This window comes from Panthera uncia, chromosome B1 (genome assembly GCF_023721935.1).
Source record: "Panthera uncia isolate 11264 chromosome B1, Puncia_PCG_1.0, whole genome shotgun sequence".
NCBI classification, from domain to species: domain Eukaryota; kingdom Metazoa; phylum Chordata; class Mammalia; order Carnivora; family Felidae; genus Panthera; species Panthera uncia.
In genome coordinates this window covers 184,739,949-184,759,865 of record NC_064811.1, presented here as the reverse complement: position 1 = coordinate 184,759,865, position 19,917 = coordinate 184,739,949, and the positions used below count along the sequence as shown (strand labels likewise).

The following is a 19,917-nucleotide window of genomic DNA, read 5'->3' as shown; positions in this document are numbered from 1 at the left end:
CTTCCCCCGCACTCTTTCACCATGGCTCCTTTGACTGAATCACCATTTCTTTCCAGCACCTTGGTTTATCTTCTATCTAAGCTATCTCATTTCCAACATTTCTTTCTCTTCATATTCTATTTTGTCCACATGAACTAGGAAGTTTACATCTTTGAATGCCTTTTTAGAAGAATCATCCTTTTTTTGAAGCTCCCTAATCATTTTTTCCTATAGTGTGAGAGTTATCCCTGTTAGTTGCCTGAAATTCTTTCTGGAACAAGATGGTAGAGAAATGAACTATGGACTTTGGTGTCTTGATTATTTACCTTGGTCTCCTGAAAGTTTTATGCCCATGGCAGGAAGATTTGTGTGTACCATAACTATTTCTCTTTGAGGCAACATGAGTGTGTAGGGAAACTTTAAATATTACAAATAAAAATATACAGGACATTTTTATTCTTCCCTCCCGAACTTTCTCTGTATTTTGCGCTGGTTTTTGTGAATTCCCTTCATTAAGTTTCAGTAGCCTCTAAGTCTCTATTCAAAGCCTTCTTCTCCCTCTCCTGGTGACTCCCTGTTTTATCTAGGTATATTTTAGACTGATGCCTTTTTTTAAATAACTTTATAATGGAGATAAAGTCTTAAAATATTTAGTTTTTTTTTTCTTTCATGAGTCAAAAACCTTTGCCTCTTCTGCCCTCAGCATTCATTTAAACATAATTTTCATAGGAGAAATGCCAAGAGAAAGACCAAGGTAATACCCAATATTAATATTATGTGATTAAAAACCAGAACGACATAAGCAATTGTCTTGCAGCCCGTTTCTTGAGAAAGGCTTCCTACTTCCCTTTATCAAAGTAATAACTGAGCTTAGAGGGCCACCATTCAGAGAATTTTTCATGTTGCAGAGAAGAGACTACATAGAAGTCTATGTATTTAGCTGGAGTAGAGGTGGCGAGGACATGAGGTATAGCAGAAGTAAAAGAAAAGCTGGACCATATTCTGTCATGAGAAATGATGGAAAGATGGAGAAGGAGAGAAAGAATGAAGTGACTGGTGTGTCTCTTGATTTCCTTTCTGGAGGCCTACGCTTTAAAGTGAATTAACTTCAAGAGCAATCTGGACCTCAGCCGACTCAGAATACGCTGGACAGAGCAGTACACTCAGGCAGAAAGAGGGCTCTGGGATTTAGCTTTCCCTTTGTTCTTTATCTCACAGAGGTACAGAATCGAGGCATGAAGAATCTACAGTGGTACACACGATGGTGGGGTGAGGTGACCCCCGGCAGAGGCTGGGTACACTGTTGGGCCAGAGGCTGGAGGGAGCGCATGGCAGATATTCAGGAGTCTGCGGCCCGCAGGAGCTAACATGAGGCTGAGTCAGCCAGGAAGTGATCATCCTGACCAAACCGAGGGAGATCAGATCACCAGTTACACCATCCTCAGATTTCAGCCCTAGAGGCCAGGAGATACCCAGGGGATAAGGGACATAGCCCTGGAGACCAGAAGAGGTAGAGGACATTGTGCCCAATACCCCAGAGCTTTCCCACTGCCATGAAGATGTTAAGTTCTCCTTCCTCCCGATATAATTATCTATATTATATATTTCTGTTAACCAGAAGGTGGGGATTTGGAAGCCAGAGTAGCTGGGAAATGACATATTTTAGGCTTATTTAATGTGTAAATTAAATATTTGACCTCATTATAACTTTTTCATATATCAAAAGAAGCACATCTTAATTATAAAGAGTTAGAAAAATAAAGGTATCCATAATCACTAAGATATGGTCATAGTCAACATTTTTGTGAATATTTTTCTAGTCTCATTTCAGTATCTATGTATTTGTGTGTTTGGTTGAACCCTATGAACTGATTGGTATTTGACTGTTTTTTACTTATAAAATTGGCAGTTTCCTAGGGTCAACCAAATACACTTGTTCTAGGTCCACACACACACACACACGCCCTTCTTTTTTCTAGGTACATATACACATATGTAAAAATACACATTCTTCTTACTAAAACAGAAGATTTGTAGCACTTTTTTCACTTAACAATGTATTGTGAACATGTTTATACATCATTAAATAATGTTCCATGAGGTCTTTAAAAATGACTATGGGGTATTTCATAGTAAAAAGTGCCACAATTTATTTAACAATTCTTTTTTTAAACATTTTTTTCAAGTTTATTTATTTTTTTTGAGAGAAAGAGTGCACAAGCAGGGGAGGGGCAGAGAGAGGGAGAGACAGAATCCCAAGCAGGCTCTGCAATGATGGTGCAGATGCAGGGTTTGAACTCACAAACTGTGAGATCATGACCTGGGCCGGGATCAAGAGTCGGACGCTTAACCAACTGCACCACCCAGGCACCCGTATTTAGCAATTCTTAATGTTAGATATTTAAGTTTTTAAAAATTAATTGATGTCAGAAATAACATGATAATGACTACTTATAGCTAAATATTTGAACACATTGATAATTATTTCTAGTAAATATATATGGAATATATAGAAATAATGTATAAAGATATATTAGAAATACGTAGAATTGGAGGCACCTGGGTGGCTCAGTTGGTTGAACATCCAACTCCGGCTCAGGTCATGACCTCATGGTTCGTGAGTTTGAGCCCCGCATTGGGCTCTGTGCTGACAGCTCAGAGCCTGGAGCCTGCTTGGGATCCTGTGTCTCCTTCTCTCTTTGTCCCTCCCCTGCTCATGCTCTGTCTCTCTTTCTCTCTCAAAGATAAATAAAAACATTAAAAAAAGAAATATGTAAAATAAAAGTATCAAATAAATATATACAAATGACGTTGCTGGCAATGGATCCATAGTATTTTAAAGTTTTGTTATGAACTGTCAGACTGTCATCCAAAAATTTTATCAGCTTACATTCATGCAAACATTATGTGGAGACAACCTTACAGTTGCCAATTTGCTAGGTGAAAATGATAACTTATTTTATTTATTTATTTATTTATTTATTTATTTATTTTTTACTTTCTTAAGCTTATTTTATTTTTGATTTCTAGAGTTGTTTAATTACCCCTATGCTTATGTACTTTCATGTTTCCTCTATTGTCTTTACCTGTTAAAAAAAAATAGTCTCTTCACACTCTTTATTCTGTGCTGTACTCTTCACCGAACCCACCACAGCAGGATTCTAGCCTAAGATTTCATGTTTATGAATTTCCATTTCTTTGAGACTCATATCCAGTTGCCACCGAGTCTTCTGGCCTTTTTCCTCACATATTTCCCATTAAGATTTCATGGACAGTTTAGAAATGGAAGGGTCTTGGTGATTCAGTTGATTTTCTTCATTTCACCAATGAGGATATTGACATTTTGACCATCTCAGTGACTTGATGTCACAGATCGTATGAGGGCAGAATTCAGAGCGCCATGATGCCCGGCTCCAGACCTCTGGTCTGCTTGCCTATCTTGTCACCCCTCTTGCCCACTAGGGTTTCTGCAGCCTCTATCACAGACTAGATCTCTGTGTTGGAATCATCAAAATAACCAATGGCTGATAGCACTTTATCTAATTTTTCGCCCTGTTCTCTTTTTATTTCTGGTTTTTAACTCCATTTTTATGTCACTTGCTTCCTTAGAACTGATTAGCTTACTATGAAAAATTACACCTGTTTTATGCAATACAATATCTTTTTTGAAAATCTTATTGATTTTAAATGTATTTTTAGGGATGCGTGGGTGGCTCAGTCAGTTAAGCCTCGACTTGGATCTCATGGTTCATGGGTTCGAGCCTGACATCAGACTCTGTGCTGACAGCTTAGAGCCTGGAGCCTGCTGCAGATCCTGTGTCTCCCTCTTTTTCTGCCCCTTCCCTGCTTGCACTGTCTCTCTCTCAAAAATAAGTAAACATTAAAAAAAATTAAAAAATAAAAAATATTTTTAAGTGCTGTATTCTGATTGTCCACTTCAAATACCCTACCTATAAAACTCGGCAGTGGAGGAAGAGGATTATCTAATAAGTAACTCCAAATGTTTGATGCCAATTAGAATCAGCCAAAATGGTAACTTGAAAAGGAGAAAGAGAGCATGGAACTAGCCTTTATGTAGTTCCAACTCTGTGTTAGGTTCTGCTTGTATTATCTCATTTACTACTCAGATAAATGCTATGTGTTTTTAAAAAATTGTACCCACTTTACAAGCTAAATGAAGTTGTCACCAGTTCAAGGCCACTTCCTTAGACACCCGAGTAAGGTTGGATTTGAAACATACGCTTTTCTGTTCTATAGGACTCATGTTGGCAAAGCAAGGCATTCACACTTTTCTACTTATTCCTTTTTTAAACTGAATTCCAGAATGATCCCCAAATAATTATCAGCACCCATACAATACATCATCAGAAAGGAGGCTTAGACACCTTTGGATTGGAAATTTGCACCGTGGCCCTTGTTGTTGCTTTAAATCTTTTCTTGCGGGGAAGAATGTCTCCTGAGGGAGGAAGATTATTCATGACCCCATTTAGGAAATAGGTCATCTCCTCCGTGTATCATCAGTGTTGAGAAGTATGTTGTGGTTTTCAATACAGTTGTCTAGCAATTTATCTTTGATACTGAAAGAAATGCCATGCCCATTAATCCATGGGCAGATGTCCACTGAGCTTGTTTTCGTATCATTTGACACCTGACCAAAGGCATAACTGTGTGTGTGGAGGGATCCTGGATGGGGGGGAGGTCTAGATAGCACTAGCTCAGAGTTCATGAGCATTTTAAGACTCCTCCAGTAGGAGACAGAAGAAGAAAAAGAGAGTGAGGGACAGGCCCTGTTGTAAATACTTTGAACAGTGTCAGTGTTTCTCCTAGGGAGTAGATCAAAGATAAACTTGCTAGTTCCAATTCATTTCTGTCTTCCAGTAGCTGTCCTTTTTTGCTGAAGGCAAAGGGCGGGGGGGGGAAATGCCAATAATTCTAGGGAGAAGCCTATGCTGTCAGCGACTCTGTGTAAGTAAGCAAATCTCATGTTTCTGGCCTGGTCCATGGCAACATACACAGATTCTGAATATCTTGATGTCTCTCTGTGTGTTTTCTTCTGTTTTGAATTAAACATTCTGTATTGATATTGAGTCACCAAGAGGAGCACAGTGGAATTATCAGAAAGAGTCATGACTTGCCGTGTCAATGGCTTTGAGTGTCATCCCCAAGGGTGTTTAGTGGAGATGTTGGTGGCATTCGGTCGGGAATGTTCAAGCCAGAATGCCTTGAATGCCAAGTTTGTTTGGAATTTTAGTCCTTGTATCAAAGCTCATCTATAGGAAACAACAACAACAAAAGGGAGTAGCATTGGCTCAGATAGAGTCTAGTGTCTTGAGCAGTGACAATAAAAATGTGCTACTGGTTGGTATTACATTATAGACCCAATAACACCAATATTTATGCCAATGTAATTTTGACACCGATTTTACTTGATATGACTGAGTCATTAGAAGAGACATACTGACTCCTTGCTGTTTTGTCCAAGGGGATTTTTCTGGCATAAGTATTATCTATAAATTCTTTTTTTTAAGTTTATCTGTTTGTCTTGAGAGAGAGAAAGAGAGACAGAGAGAGCACAGAAGCAGGGGAGGGCAGAGAGAGAGGGAGAGAGAATCCCAAGCTGGCTCAGCGCTATCAGTATGAAGCCCAGAGTGGGGCTCTGTCTCATGAACCGTGAGCTCATGACCTGAGCTGAAATCAATAGTTGGACACTTAACCGACTGAGCCATCTGGGCGCCCCTATTTATAAATTCTTGAACTTAGAACTCATCATGACCTTAATACTTATACCCTAAGGAAGAACATTGATATTTCATGATTATCCAATTAACAACTTCTGATTTTATTAGCTTTCAGTTTCTATCTTTCCATATTTTAACCCAGCCCATAAGGATATATATATATATATTAATATATACATATTAATATATATGTATTTACATATTTATAACTGTTGACATATTTATATACATTTTCTATATTTAGTGGCAAACAAGAGTCGGTTTAATGTTTCAATGCCACCCTCCATTCCTTGTGGAAGGAAAACTAGCAGATTTTTGACACTTCCTTTGAAGGCTGTTCTGAGTATGTATTTGAGATGTCTTCTTGAAGCATCACATTAAGACTATCTGGTGACACAAAATAGGTCAAGTAGTCTGGTCTTGTGGAATTAGGTGCCAACTAGAGATCTCAAAAGAGTGTGAGTACTTGAGGTATCTTCTGGAAAGATCCAGGCATCTATTAATTGTTTTGTTTTCTTTGGTTTTGGCCTCAGCAGCTCACCCTTTCCAAGTTGTGCAGTTACCATTTAGAATTGAGGTGTGCCTCCCACTGAGGGGGTAGCCATCGTGGCAGCAGCCCTTGCAAAACTTGGGGACCCAGAGTTCTGAAAGGCTAGCAAGCGAATAACCCAGAAATCTCTGGAGCTTGTGGAGACATAAAAGGCTTTGGGTAGCTTCTCAATAAACCCCATACAGACACCTTTAGCCACCAAGATGAGTTCAGCAAATTTGTTGAAATGAGATTGTGCTTCAGTGCCTGATCTTACGTTCTCAAGATTCAGGAAAATGCTCTTCAATGACCTATGATTCCATAAGGTATGTTATTACTGAACCTTCCAGACTCCCCGGAGGTACCCAGGCTCTGACTGATGTGCAGGTTGATGTGCAAAGACAATGGAGAAAGTTAAGATCAGAGATAGGGACTCCTTTCCCTGTGATGGATACCTCTACTGACTCAGAGCCCTCTGCTGTAAGATAAGTCGATGGTGGGTTTTCCTGTCAATGCAAGTTTATGTGTAATTAACAGTGAGTTAGAAGATCTTGCTAAAGTTTTACCTCCTGGGACCTAGAATTTTTTTCCTGCATTACAGGATACACCGTTGGTTATTTTTTGTTAAGGTGGCTCTATGTGGGTGGGTGGGTGTGCGCGTGCACGCGCACGCGTGCGGTGCCGGGGAAAAGGGGTCTCTTCTCTCCGTGAAGGCGTAAGCAGGAACTACTCAATAGTTATCCTTTGTTATCTCTTGTTTTTATATGCGAATTTCAGATGGAGGACAGAGTTGGGGGAGGGGGAGTTGCAGTCGTCACCTCGGGAGCAAGATACGTGTTCTGCGTGTACTGCCCACCGAGAATTGGGGAGCCGAGAAGGAAGAGTGTGTAGAGGTGAGAGGTCCCGAGGGAAGGACTGGATTATTTTTGTAGTACTGCCGTCGCAGAGGACTACAGACTGGGTGACTTAAGCAACAGAAATTTATTTTCTCACCTTGGGGGGCTACAGGCCTACGATCAAAGTGTCAACAGGAAAGGAGTCTCCTGGAGGCCTCTCTTCTTGGCCTGGAGGTAGCTGTTTTCTCCCTGGGTCTTTACACGGTCTACTTTCTGCGCACATCTGTGTCTGAATCTCCGCAGTCATACTGGATTAGGGGCCACCCATCTGATCTCATTCTACCTTATTTACCTCTTTAAAGGCCCTACCTTCAATCACAGTCACATTCTGAGGTCCTGGTGGTTAGGGCTTCAACTGAAATACGAATTTGGGGGGATATAGGTCAGCCATACCAGAGACTGAGCTCCTCGTTTTGTGTTTAAACGGTCACCATTCCTGTAGATGTTGACTAGAGATGAGAATGTTCCCAGTCTTTTATTCACTGGGAACGTAGATGTGACTCTCACTGCAGATGGTGTGAATGATTTGAGGGGCACAGTTGGAGGCGTCAAGTTAAGCCTCAGGAGACGGCACCTTCCAGGTTCTCACTCAGAGCCCAGGCTAGCCTCGTCGCCAACCCCCTATGGTCTGCGTGTCTTCTGGAAGGAGGTGGAGTCTCTCTTCACCAACCATGAGACCTACGAACAGCTTCCTAATAACTGAACTCGTCTTACCTCACACACCCAGCCCCTGACACGACGACGCTCTCTCTGAGATCCTCTGTAGGAGAGAATGCACTCTGCTCTAGATGGGCCATTTTGTCCACAGAGATTTTCCACAGATTAATGTTTATCTATAAGCAATCACCTTTTATCTCACTCCATATGTACTTTCGGATGCATTTTGTTCTTACCTCCCAAATTTGGGAAAGAGGGACTGCTTTCTGCCAAAGGATCTGGTATTTCCAGATGTAGGGAGACTATAGAGACCATTAGGCCTCTGGCTCTCGGCTCTTTAACCATGGATTAAAAAAAAAAATGTTTAATAAAATGAGCTACAGTATGATTCCCCCAAGTAGTATGGGTTCCCCCGAGCAGCAGTTGTCAACCTCAGCACTACAGACATGTGGGGCTGGATACTTGCTGTGAGGACGGCCCTGTATCCGGGAAGGTTTAGAAGCGCTCCTGGCCCCTACGCCCTGGACGCCAGCAGTGATATCTGCCACCCTGAGTTGTGACAAGCACAAATGTCTCCACACATTGCCTAGTGTCCCCTAGGAGAGAAACAACATTGTCCTGGGTGAGCAGCGCTGTGCTTTCACATTATAAAGACGTTTTCGATCTAACTTGTCTGGAATATATCTACTTTCAAAATAAACGATTATCTGTCCTGTCAGTTTTGACTCAAAACCTGTGCACTTTGCTAACGTCCAAGATGGTTTGGAGGTTGCATTCCACTGCTCTGAAGTTCACATATATTTCAATTTAATATCTCTGTTTCTTTGGCCACTCCTTAGCTATAAAAATGCCTCACACGTGTGATAGCTTATGGTAGGGGGCTAATAAATGTTATTTTCTTTTCCCTCTTCGTCTTTTCTCTCCTCCCCATAGCAATTCCTCAGATTGCAACAGATTTTCCAGCCTAGTGGTAATTCTGTAATTCTTGCCTCTTGACTTTGAATTAATTACAGGTTCATAAGTCCTGGGGATTGACTTTGACTTTTCCTCACTCTTTTCATGAACCTTGGTAGTGTCACATTGACTTGGAAACCTGATTTCTCCCCCCCTTCCCCCACCTCCTCCTCCTCCTTCTTCTTAGTTTTCAGAGTCCTGCTCAATGTTAAGTGCGGGTTATGAAACAGTATGTTCGGTATGAACCCACTTTTGCCTGCACACTACGTACTAGAAACACACTAATCTGCACGTGCAGAAAACACTCTGGAAGAGTGTATTCCAAAGTGTAATCTGTACCCTAAATGGGACTGTTAGTGATTCTATGTTTCTTCTTTTTACTCATTTATATTTCTAATTTTTTCCCGTTAAGTGTGTGTTGCCTGTATAATTAAAAAGGAAAAAAATGCTTCAAGAAGTCATTCTCAAGCTTCCTTGACACTTGTCCACGGGTGTTGTTATTGGTAACAAGAGTTTTGTTTGAAATGACACTTATTTTTAGAAGACACTGGGACTACTGAGTCACCCATCGTATTTTAGGGAAAAGGATGAAACAAGAAACCCCAAAAGAACAGGTGAAGATTTGCTAGGCAGATTTCTGTCTTGCACTGAAAGTTTTTTGGGTCAAGATATATGTATGTGCATGAGCTCAGATGGAATTTTCCTGAGCTGGGTGGCTGAATTTAGCAGTGAGCTAAGGCTTAGCGAGTCGTCTAGCGGAGAATGGCTAGCGTATCCTGGGACTTGGTATATTGAAAAGATGTTCTGTAAGCACACTGCGTTCCTGGAGCATGCTGGGCTTGTCTCTCTCCCAGTGGCTCAACAATACCAAGAACTTCCCAAAGCACCCAGAGTTTCCCAGAGCTGAGTTGGCTCATAAGCAACAGTCCCTAGGGCCATAATGAATCATAACTCATGGACAGGCTTATGCTCAATTAAAACATGTCAATAATCAAAGTCATTTTCTCCCTGGTTACCATGTGCTTTTAGAAACGAAAGTTAGCTTTCCTCAGGGAAACACTATTTCGCTATTACACCCTCTCTCGTCATCCCATGCACAGCAAGGGGCTGTTATGAGTGGCTGGCTGCTCATGATGGCAGAGTCTGGGAAAATGATGGGGCGGAAGTAGGTAAGCGGATGTAGCTGTTTAACTCGGAGCGCACAGTTAGATCAACAACGTATTTAGCACCAAGCTTGGTTGATTTAGAAGAAAGAGCACAGGCTTGGAAGATAGACAACCATATTTTGAATCTGATTTCCATCTTATATTTCATATCAACTTCTCAGAGCCTCAGCTTCGTCACCTATAAAATAGGCACAAAGCTGATTTCCTCTTAGATTTGTTGTGAAGATAAACCCGTGGGACGCATGTAAGTTACCGCCTGGTAATACAGCGGATGTTCACTATTCCTTTCCCTCTGGTCAGTTTTCCGGTTTGTTGCTGTCAGTTGGCATAGACCAGGGTTTCACAGGCTTTTTCTCTAGTGAGACTGATAGTAAATATTTTAGGTTTTGTGTGCCAGGAGGCAAAATTGAGGATAGTATGTACACAATTATGTAACAAAGAGAAAACAAATTTTCACCAGTTTATTGATGAAATTCAAAATACAGTAATATTGGGGTAAAGTTTTTAGTATAGATCTACCAGTGAGAGGAAATAGATTCTTTTTCTGGGGAGACAACATTTCACTTAATTGGGGTTCAAAATTTGTGTTCCCTATCATCAAATTGATCGTCAATGTCTATCTATACAAATAGTGGGACGCCAATGGTTATTCCTAATTTGCAAGCCATAAAAAAACAGGTAGCAAGCTGAATTTGGTCCACAGGCCTTAGGTTGCCAATCCCTGGTATAGACCACTTATTAATAATGCCAATCTCTGCTTGTGCTCTGACCCAATCATTCACGATGAGGACATGATTTGAAACCATAACTGATACGTAAATAGCTATTAGAAGGCTATAATCTGGAAAGGAGGATGGAATGATTTAGTCTTTAAATAAACAGACTTTTGGAAGCTGAGAGAATACTTAGTCTTTTGGATTACCTGATTCCTCAAAGTATACCACCTCTTGCGGCTGAAATCTGGACAAGAATAGGAAGAAATAATCAGGCCACACGAACTGACCACCTACACAGAGATCAAGCAGTGAATGATCATGGGAACAGTTACTCAAACAGGTTCTTTTTGCTTTCCATCAAATAAGAGCTGGGCATACCTGCTTTTAGTGAGGGTGTCGCTAAAGGAGGGATTAAAATTTGGCACCTAAGGTACCAGAGGGTCCCTTGTTGCTACTCTTTCACTGACTGAGATGGCCAATTAGTGCACAGATGTGAGTCCACAGCAGATAGAGGCGGATAAGCAGACAGTGCTTTACAGGCCCCGCCATATTGAGTTTGCAACAAGGGATCCTACTCCACCTGCCAGGGAGGCTTCTAGTAGCATAAATGACATGCCTTAAAGTAATTTTTGGTGTATGATGATGAGCGTGCGTTGACATAAAATCAAGTAAGATAGGTTACTAAGTGTGAGGCAGTTCTAAAGCAAAAAGTAATTCAAGATTCCACCTGGAATCCTGGCATCCACAATGAGGAGGCATCGCAGGCACGTCACACTGTGGTGTAGTTGCTCTGGACCTCAGAGCAGTACCCGCATGGCGGGGATACAAGTCTGGGCAAACCGCAAAGGTGTGGAGGGGGTTCCCGGGCGCGGGGCTTTGATAAGGCTGCTGCGCCATTTCAGCAGATTTTACGGAGAAGCACCAGTGAGTAATTCTCAAGTGGGAAGAGGGAATCTAGATTTTGATGGGTGTGTTTTTAAAATCCCAGATTTGTATTTTCAGGGTGTTGATCATTTGGCAAGAGATTCACTTGAAGAGAGCAATGGGAGACACCCAGAGTACACAAACAAGCACCCCGACCTTATCAGATTCAGATTCACCTGGTGAAATTACCCATAAATGCTCTGATGGAAACAGGAACAAAAGAATATTCTGGGGCATATTCTTCACACAAAGGGAACACATTTTGGTGGAGAGCTAATATACAGTGGAAGTTATCCAATGGAATGGAAGGGTCCAAGGTGAGAATGAAGGTGAACCAACTTGACAAAACACCTCTGATAACACAATTGCCAACAGAGGAATGTATGTGTTTCTGAATGCGAGAGATAGATGTCGACGAGGGTTGATACACATAGAGCCACAAGGGTCCGAGGTCTATTAGAAAGGATCCAAGGTGGGGAGCTAGCCCTTTACTATTTGTGAGTGAGAAAAGCACATAATTTGAAATTTGCCAAAAGCTTGTGGGTGTTACCAGGGACTGCCCATGCCGATGGTGATAAAGCTTTTTAGGGAAGTAATTTTAAAATTTAAGGTAGTTGAGTTGAGAAAGTGCTTCCAACTTCATGTAATTAGCTTCTTCTTGGAAAAATAGCTGTTTCTGAGGCAGAAATATTTTTAAATGTGTTGCTTTTAGCTGAGTGGTGATTTTCAGCCAAAGAGTATTCATTCCGCAAATGAGGTTTAGTGATGAGTTTAAAGAATATTTCTTCTCTGAGCTGATGCATATACACATCTTTTCTCCATTTGTGTATCAGGAGAACATAGAGTAAATGCATTTTCTCTTGGCTTATGGAAGAAATTGGGGGTAAACTACACAATTTTCTTACGGAGAAATGTCAAAAAGAAAAACTAAAGTATACTTCCAAGCAAAATTTATTAGATGTCTATTCAAGAAAAACACAATGACCTTCGCTTATAAGAATTCAAAGTCAATAAGCTGAAAGCCAGGTATGAATATTTTTCCTTTTAAAATCAGATACAGAGAGTAGAAACAGTAATTTTTCTTAAATATGACAGGCAACAGATATTGAAATCTTTTCTCATAAATGGCATCAAAGATAAATATTCATTTATCAGCAAAGCTGCATGCAGTTGACTCAATTTCAAACCCAAAGCCTTTAAAATATAAAGCTGCTTGTGAATTTGACAGTAATCAAGGTAGTCTACTCAAAGATGTTTCTTTACCTTCTTTCTAATGAAATTCCTCTGTAATCAGTATTTATGTACATTTCAGTTTGGCTGCTCAGATCTTGTAAGTTCATAAACTTTTGCATAAATGCTATCTTACAGAATCGCGCAATCAAGGCGTGCTTGTGATCTGTGGGATATGTAAAGGATAATCTGTTGAAAGTGTTTTAGCTTAGTTTAAAGTGAAGGATAAAGACCAAATTAGGAAATTCCCATTTTCTCAACAACTAAATAGTCTGTACAAAAGAGCAAACATATGTACAAAATGCTAGGGTCTACATACGTTGTGAAAAGATCAATCACTGTCCACAGAAGAAACGCCATAAAAAGTTTTATCTATAAGGTGCTCAAGATCCAAATATGAATAGTTCTTATGCAAAGTCATAAGAAATACAAAGCTAGTTCTCAAGGTATGTGTAATTCAGGCACTGTTGACCACATTAAATCTTTCAGGTCCCAAAACCAGTTTGTAAATGTCTACTTCAGGGCAGAAAATATAACCCGAATGATTTAACATTGCCTCTAAAAAGTGCCTAATGTATTCCGAGGAAATATTTTTACACACACCAGGAAAATCAGGCTCAACATATTCCTGTCCTCAAATGTAGCCAGGATTCTGAGTTCCATAGAAGAAAAATAATTATCATAGTAAAAATAATTGTATTGATCATAATCCTTGCTAAAACCAGCCTTCATACTTGTGATGCTTCTGAAGTACTCTATATCTATAAAATAATGTGTGGGATTCCTTTCCATTTCCATAAAATGTACAACATACCATATGGATTGTCTGTTTTCACACAATCTCAAATGTATATGTGTGCACACAGTGAAATCTTACCTATGAATATTGCTTACAGATACTTTCAAGTGTCTACGTTAGGATAATTCTTTGCACCTCTCACTAACACTGTTTTTATTAAAATTTTATCAGATAAATAAAACACTAAGAGCTCATTGTTCATGATGCTGATTATTACATTTTAATATAAAATAGCAATGCAACTTTACAACACAATAGGTTTTGTTTTTGTTTTTGTTTTTGTTTTTTTTGTAGTCTAGCTAAACCTCTTATAGTCTCATGATTATTACCAAAGGCTCTTAATCACTTACGGTTTGCACTTCTAAAAAGTACAGAAGAGACTGCAGGAAAAGGCTCCTATTTGAAAACTCACATTCAATCAACAAAATCACACTCATTCGGATTAACTTTCCTACTCTTGCTTTAGATTTTTGTAATCACTGTGCGTATTACAATATATAAGTGCAGGCAAACGATAGCCGAAGTACAGTTTTCATGTCGTGTAAACCAGGACACTAGGCAAACTCGTGAAAGGAAAATACACTGCCAAGCTAAGGATGCGAAAATGCAAACGACAGCATTTAGTAATACACAATCTCTGGCTGCCTGAGGGGAGAATATCTTTCGAAGTGAACTAGAGAGTCTCCTTGAGACATTTCCTTTTTTTTTTTTTTTTTTTTTGCCTCAAATACGTAACTCTTTCTAACTATAATGATTTTTCTTTCTGATCTCACGTATCGACTTCTCAAAGTTTAGAGCAGACATCAGGGATATGCACTTTCATGCGGAAGCAAGTCTGCTAGCCTCCCCAGGGCGGGGCAGCAGGAAGTTCCTTTGCTGGTGGTCTGGTGGCAGATAGAGATGGTGACAGTGGGTGACTTCTACTGGAAACTGGAAGGCAGGACAGCGGGAGGAGGAGACCTAAGGGTATCTTTCAGGCAAGGTTATACAGATGTGGTGCTGAAATGCAGCGTAAAAAGGAGGGAGAGTGATTCACAGCCTCTTGACATAGTTTCCGGGAAAAGTACCAAAGAATTTGGTTCTTCTCGAGGTTCCTGAAAATAGAAGCAGCAAATGAAACGGACAGCAATGAAATAATCGGTTTATCTTTGCAGTCTTGAAAGCTCTTCATTTACAAGCCTTCACTAAGAGAGCAAGCCCAGCAGGGTTTGGGAAAGAGAGCAAACTCACTTGAAGGCATAGCAAAGTGAGCGGTTTTATTTGGACTGCCTGCCGCCTTCACTGCCTCCTAAGGTTCGGCGCTGCGCTCCCAGCCCACACCAGACTAAAGGGAAAAGCTCAGCCTCCCTGCCTGAAGGGAAAGACAATCCTGCCGAGGAGGTGGGTTTTTAAGTGTAATGATATTAAGTATAAGGATACTCCATCACCAAGGCTGCTAGGCAAGAGTGAGGAAAGGAAAAAGCACTGGGGGAAGTGACGTTTTTGAGGACAATCTAAATAAAGACAAGGCCGGCAGTGTGATGGGATGGACTAGAAAAGTGCGACACGGTGTAACAATGGCCTGTCGGGGACTATCCAGTTTTGTGATGTCATAGAAGATCACGCTGAATGCCGCCTCATTCATTTACAAATAGCACTGCCAGAGTCCTTGATAAAACATAAAAATTTACAGTCACTAAAGAAAAAAAAAAGGCCAAGAACTATTTGTAGACAGGGGTTCATCATCAGGTACGACTGGCCATCATCATGATTGCCTTTGGTTTCAAATAACAGAATTCCTTTGAAACCGTTAATAAGGGGCGCCTGGGTGGCGCAGTCGGTTAAGCGTCTGACTTCAGCCAGGTCACGATCTCGAGGTCTGTGAGTTCGAGCCCCGCGTCAGGCTCTGGGCTGATGGCTCGGAGCCTGGAGCCTGTTTCCGATTCTGTGTCTCCCTCTCTCTCTGCCCCTCCCCCGTTCATGCTCTGTCTCTCTCTGTCCCAAAAATAAAAACGTTGAAAAAAAAAATTAAAAAAAAAAAAGAAACCGTTAATAAAGGTTGGTGTGCTGAATTCTTCCTTAGGATTTCTAGCGCGAATGGAGTGAAGAGAGGCTCTACGGTTTCATTTACATTCTGGAACTTCTTGTCTTGGTTTGATTGATTTTCTTTCCCCTGTGTGGGTTAGCCATTTACTTTTGTTCTAAATGGGGGGATTAATATGAACAGAAGCAGAGGCTGGTGTCTGCTCGGTTCTTTTATTATTTTCCTCACTGATTACCTGTCTATAGAAAGCCCTCATTTCCTCATCTTGTCTCCTCTATCCCCTGTGCCTTTATTTCCTTTTTTTTTACCTCTTTCCTGTGTGTCCCATTGTATGATTCTCTTATCTACAAAAGTTTTCTCAGAAAAGCTCTAGTCTTCTTTTAAGATGGTAAGAACGTGATTGCCTTTTAAGTGGTAAGAATGGAACTTCTCTCAACTTTTACCAAAAATTAACATAAAGGTGGATCATTGAACTTTCAGGGCACTTAACATCGGACCTAGTAGGTAGATGAACTGCTCGCTGCATCTTGGTTTTTCCAATTAGATCCTCACTGCGGACACCTAACCGCCCACCCGACAGAGTGATACTGTTTCTCGTTTAGGAAACACCGTCGTTATGGTTCTTAGACCTCAGTCTTTCCTGGTTGGTGCTATTGGAAGACATTTTCTTCTCTCAGTTGAAGTGGCACTGAAACTAGCAGAAAAATCACATACGGCCAAAGCAGTAGATACTAAGCCATATTAAAAATGCAGGGCAATGTGTGAAAGATCCGAGGCATCGCAAGTGCCTTTGTCTATGGCAAGTGAGCAAATACGAGCAAGTTCTAAGGCGGCCAAAGGGGTGTGGAAGGAGGGTGTGGAAGGAAGTGTACACATACCCACAAACCATCCATCGTCACACTTCTCCATGACATCAATGACATCGCTTTCTCTGAGTTCCAGCTCATCTTCATTCCTAGGAGTATAGTTATACAGAGCCTGAAACCTTAAACAGGACAAATGGATGCGTTTAAAAACAAATCTTTACACCTTTGTGAAACTATAGAAAATTATACAATAGTCATTTTACTTTCAACGTGTCTATTCTTATTAACATGCGAAATTGGTATAAATCTTTGGTAAGCGTGAAAAGTAAATAGAAATATTTAGATTTTCATGGGACTTAGACCACTCTGATAACATTTCAAGACTACAGTGAGGAGTATTTGTGGAAGGTTAGAGTATCCACAAGTTGGATTAAAACATTTTGACATTTCTAAATCAGACCTGGATTCCAACTGTCCACTTATAGATATCATGAAGACATTAAATAAGAGTATAGAATATAAAAGAAGTGATATGTGCGTTATCCAGCAATGTAAAAATGAGAAAGGGTTACAGGTTTAGCTGACTATAATCAAAAGCAAATAATTGGGACTTCCAAGTTGAATTTTCAAGTGATTCTAAATTGAGATGTGCAAACTGTGTTAGTCATGTCTTCTAAATCGCTATGTGGGGATTACTGTAAAAGAAAAGGTTGTTTTTTCCGCCAACAGGAATTCTTTACAGCCACTTAGTTTTATAGTTTGAATCAGTGTTCTATGAGGATTTAGAATTTGAAAATCTGATGTAATTCACCTCTGAAGTCAAGCAGGTGTATTCTATGCTCAGTGATTACTGAGCCAATATCAAAGAATAGATTATGGGTATAAGTTTCGTTTTAAAATAGGTCCTGGAGAAATTGTGTTTGATGTTGGAACTCTCCCTTGAAATAATTTTATGTAAAAAAGAATTACTGACAGAATGCTACCAGTTTCCTTTCTCTGCCTGAATTCTTTGAACGCCTTTATTTGGGTGACATTGATCAGTAAAATTGAATTTGTGGTTAACAAAATAGTATGTATTTTACTGCATATTAACATGGATTGGCATTTCGGAAAGTGAAGACACAAGTCCTAGCAGCTGAGCAGTTCAAGAAGCAATTGATATGCAATTAACATGAAAACTTTATATCACTATTAAAATATTACCAATAGAATGAGGGGGATTTTAAAAACTCAGTGAACTTTCGTTTTTGCTGCTTCTTATATCAGTTGTGTAATTCTGCCAATGCAAGAAAATAAAAACCACATTTCAGGGCACTTTGGATTTTTAAGGTCAACTTTAGAAAGCAGATAATATTGAATACTGCTGGAACAAGAATGATTTACATCTAATTACTTCATTCAGTCAGAAAATCACATTTTGGTGGAACAAAACTATTCTACCATTTGAACTCAAACAGCATGTCATAAATCAGGGACATGGCTCCGTTGGCTTTCCTCTCTGTCCATGAACTTTTTCAGACTGGGGGACCCAGATAAAGTTGGCTTGTGGTGGGGGTTAGCGATGGTGGTGGTTGTCTGGGAAAGAGCTGGTGAGATGTGATGCCTAACATCATCTCCTAGAATACATTATTTTCTCTGGCTGGTACCAAAGCCTGAAATCACAACATTAGAGCTGTCTTTCCCTGTTAATATTTTATCCTGCTAGGGAATCTTTTCTGCCACTTGTACTCTTTTGAAACTGGGCATCTGATGTCTTCTGTTGAAAAAGGATTCTGATTAAGGAGAAGGACAGAGGAAGGCAGCCAGAATCTCAGAGCAGTGGTAAAAAAGACAGGGAGGTGTTGAAAACCAACATTGCTTAATTTCGATATTTGCACAGGGCCAGCCCTGATTAGAGGAGACCTATTATTTTGTTGTTTGCTTTAAGGATTTGATTTGGAGGCTGCTCTGGTGAAGGGACGCTATCTTTTCTATGTTCTTTTCTATATTCATATGGGGAAAGTTGATTTCAACCTGGTCCCTTTGCCAGTGTCACATTTGAGGGAGAAAGTCATTCCTGGGCTGCTGATTCTATGGATATACATTGAAGCTCTCCCTTTGGGAAACACTGATTCTCTGATTGAGCTTTTGAGGCTTCAGCCTTCTTCCCTTGGGCACTTGTCCAAACTCTTATGGAGACAGGCCCATTTAAGGCCACCAAACCCCAGCTGCTTGAAGAATCTCAAGGTCCCACGGGCTAAAAAAAACAAAATTGGCACAAACTCCTACTTCACTTTGGTATGACAAAAGCCAGTATGCTCCTCAACATTTACTTACCATTCGGGTTTAATTAGACCACACACACATAAAAAAAAAAAAAAAAAAGGAAAAGGAAAAAAATTGGGAGTTTCATGGAAAACATAAACAAACCTTCCGGAAACCCCTCTGCCTCTGCTGGCTTTCAAAACCAGTGTTGCACGACAGGAAATGCAGCCGAATTACAATTAAAATGCTATTTTGAAAGATGTGTCGGTGAGATGAATGATGGTGGTGAGGTCAGGATGCTTCAAAAAGAAATTTGTCTTTTAAATAAAAAATGCTCAGCCAAGTTTGAAGCTGTCTCTATAACTTGCAATGTCTCCTGTAACACATTTTATTATAATTCTGAATTGCGGCAACATTATAACCTCAGGTACCTATTTTCATTCCAATCTATTTTTTAAATGAAAGAAATTAAGTGACACCCCATCATCCCACTCCTTGGGGTTGTAATCACATAGAAATTTAGTAATGTTTGGTAGATGTTTCTAAAGTCCACAGCAGGACCTTGAAAAAGTGCCTTCTCCCACCTGTGAGCTCTGTGGTTTCCATAAATACCCAAATGACCACACTTGGAAGTCTTAACTTTCTATGACATAAAACAGTATAACATAATATACCTATTAATGCGTAATCTCCTTAACAGCTGCTTAATACGATGTGCTGGTAACACAACAGACCTAAACAGGCCCGGAATTTATTTTTTGTGTTGTGCTCCTATCATTTGCTTAAATAAGGCAACAAACCAAAACTTTAGAATTACAAGTCATACTTGATTTCTTTTAATTTTTTTCAGTTAAATGGAACTTGGAATGATTCTTACTTCCAGCGTGTTCTTTTCATAATCTTTCCCTAACAAGAAAACCTTTCTGGCTGGACTCGGTGACAGGCAGTCTCAGGTGAGAGATGGTTTCTGAAAAGCATGCTTTCAGCTCACTGCCAGGTCCCTGAGAAGCCAGGAGGGAGCCAGAGGTCAGGAAGGCTCCAGGCCACTTGCTCTACCCCAGGGGGGCAGGGCGTGCGCCCCGTGGGCTGGAGGCCCTGCTTGTGCTCAGGGGTACCTCACAAGGTTTAGTTCTGTCCGTGCTCCCATCCGTGCTCCTTCCCAGGGGTCTAGCCCCTGACTTACAGGCTAGGCAGTAGCCAGTGGGAAGTATGTCGCCGCTGAACATCTATCATGGGCAAAATGGAGCAGAAATGGA

The 19,917-nt window shown here is 40.4% G+C and overlaps 1 protein-coding gene across 14 annotated transcripts in view; it reads right to left on the bottom strand.

Annotated features, from left to right (window-relative positions):
- Positions 1-12,492: 12,492 nt before the first annotated feature.
- The window catches only part of SORBS2 (sorbin and SH3 domain containing 2), a 221,197-nt gene continuing 213,772 nt past the window's right edge, over positions 12,493-19,917 (bottom strand). For 13 of the 14 annotated variants that reach the window (XM_049632546.1, XM_049632549.1, XM_049632543.1 and 10 more), the window contains 2 exons: positions 16,490-16,596; positions 12,493-14,682 (listed from right to left, as the gene is read on the bottom strand). In XM_049632546.1, the coding sequence (XP_049488503.1) occupies positions 14,621-14,682; positions 16,490-16,596 (169 nt within the window). In that variant the 3' untranslated portion in view covers positions 12,493-14,620. The remainder of the gene's footprint in view (positions 14,683-16,489; positions 16,597-19,917) is intronic. The other variant, XM_049632556.1, reaches the window with a different exon arrangement.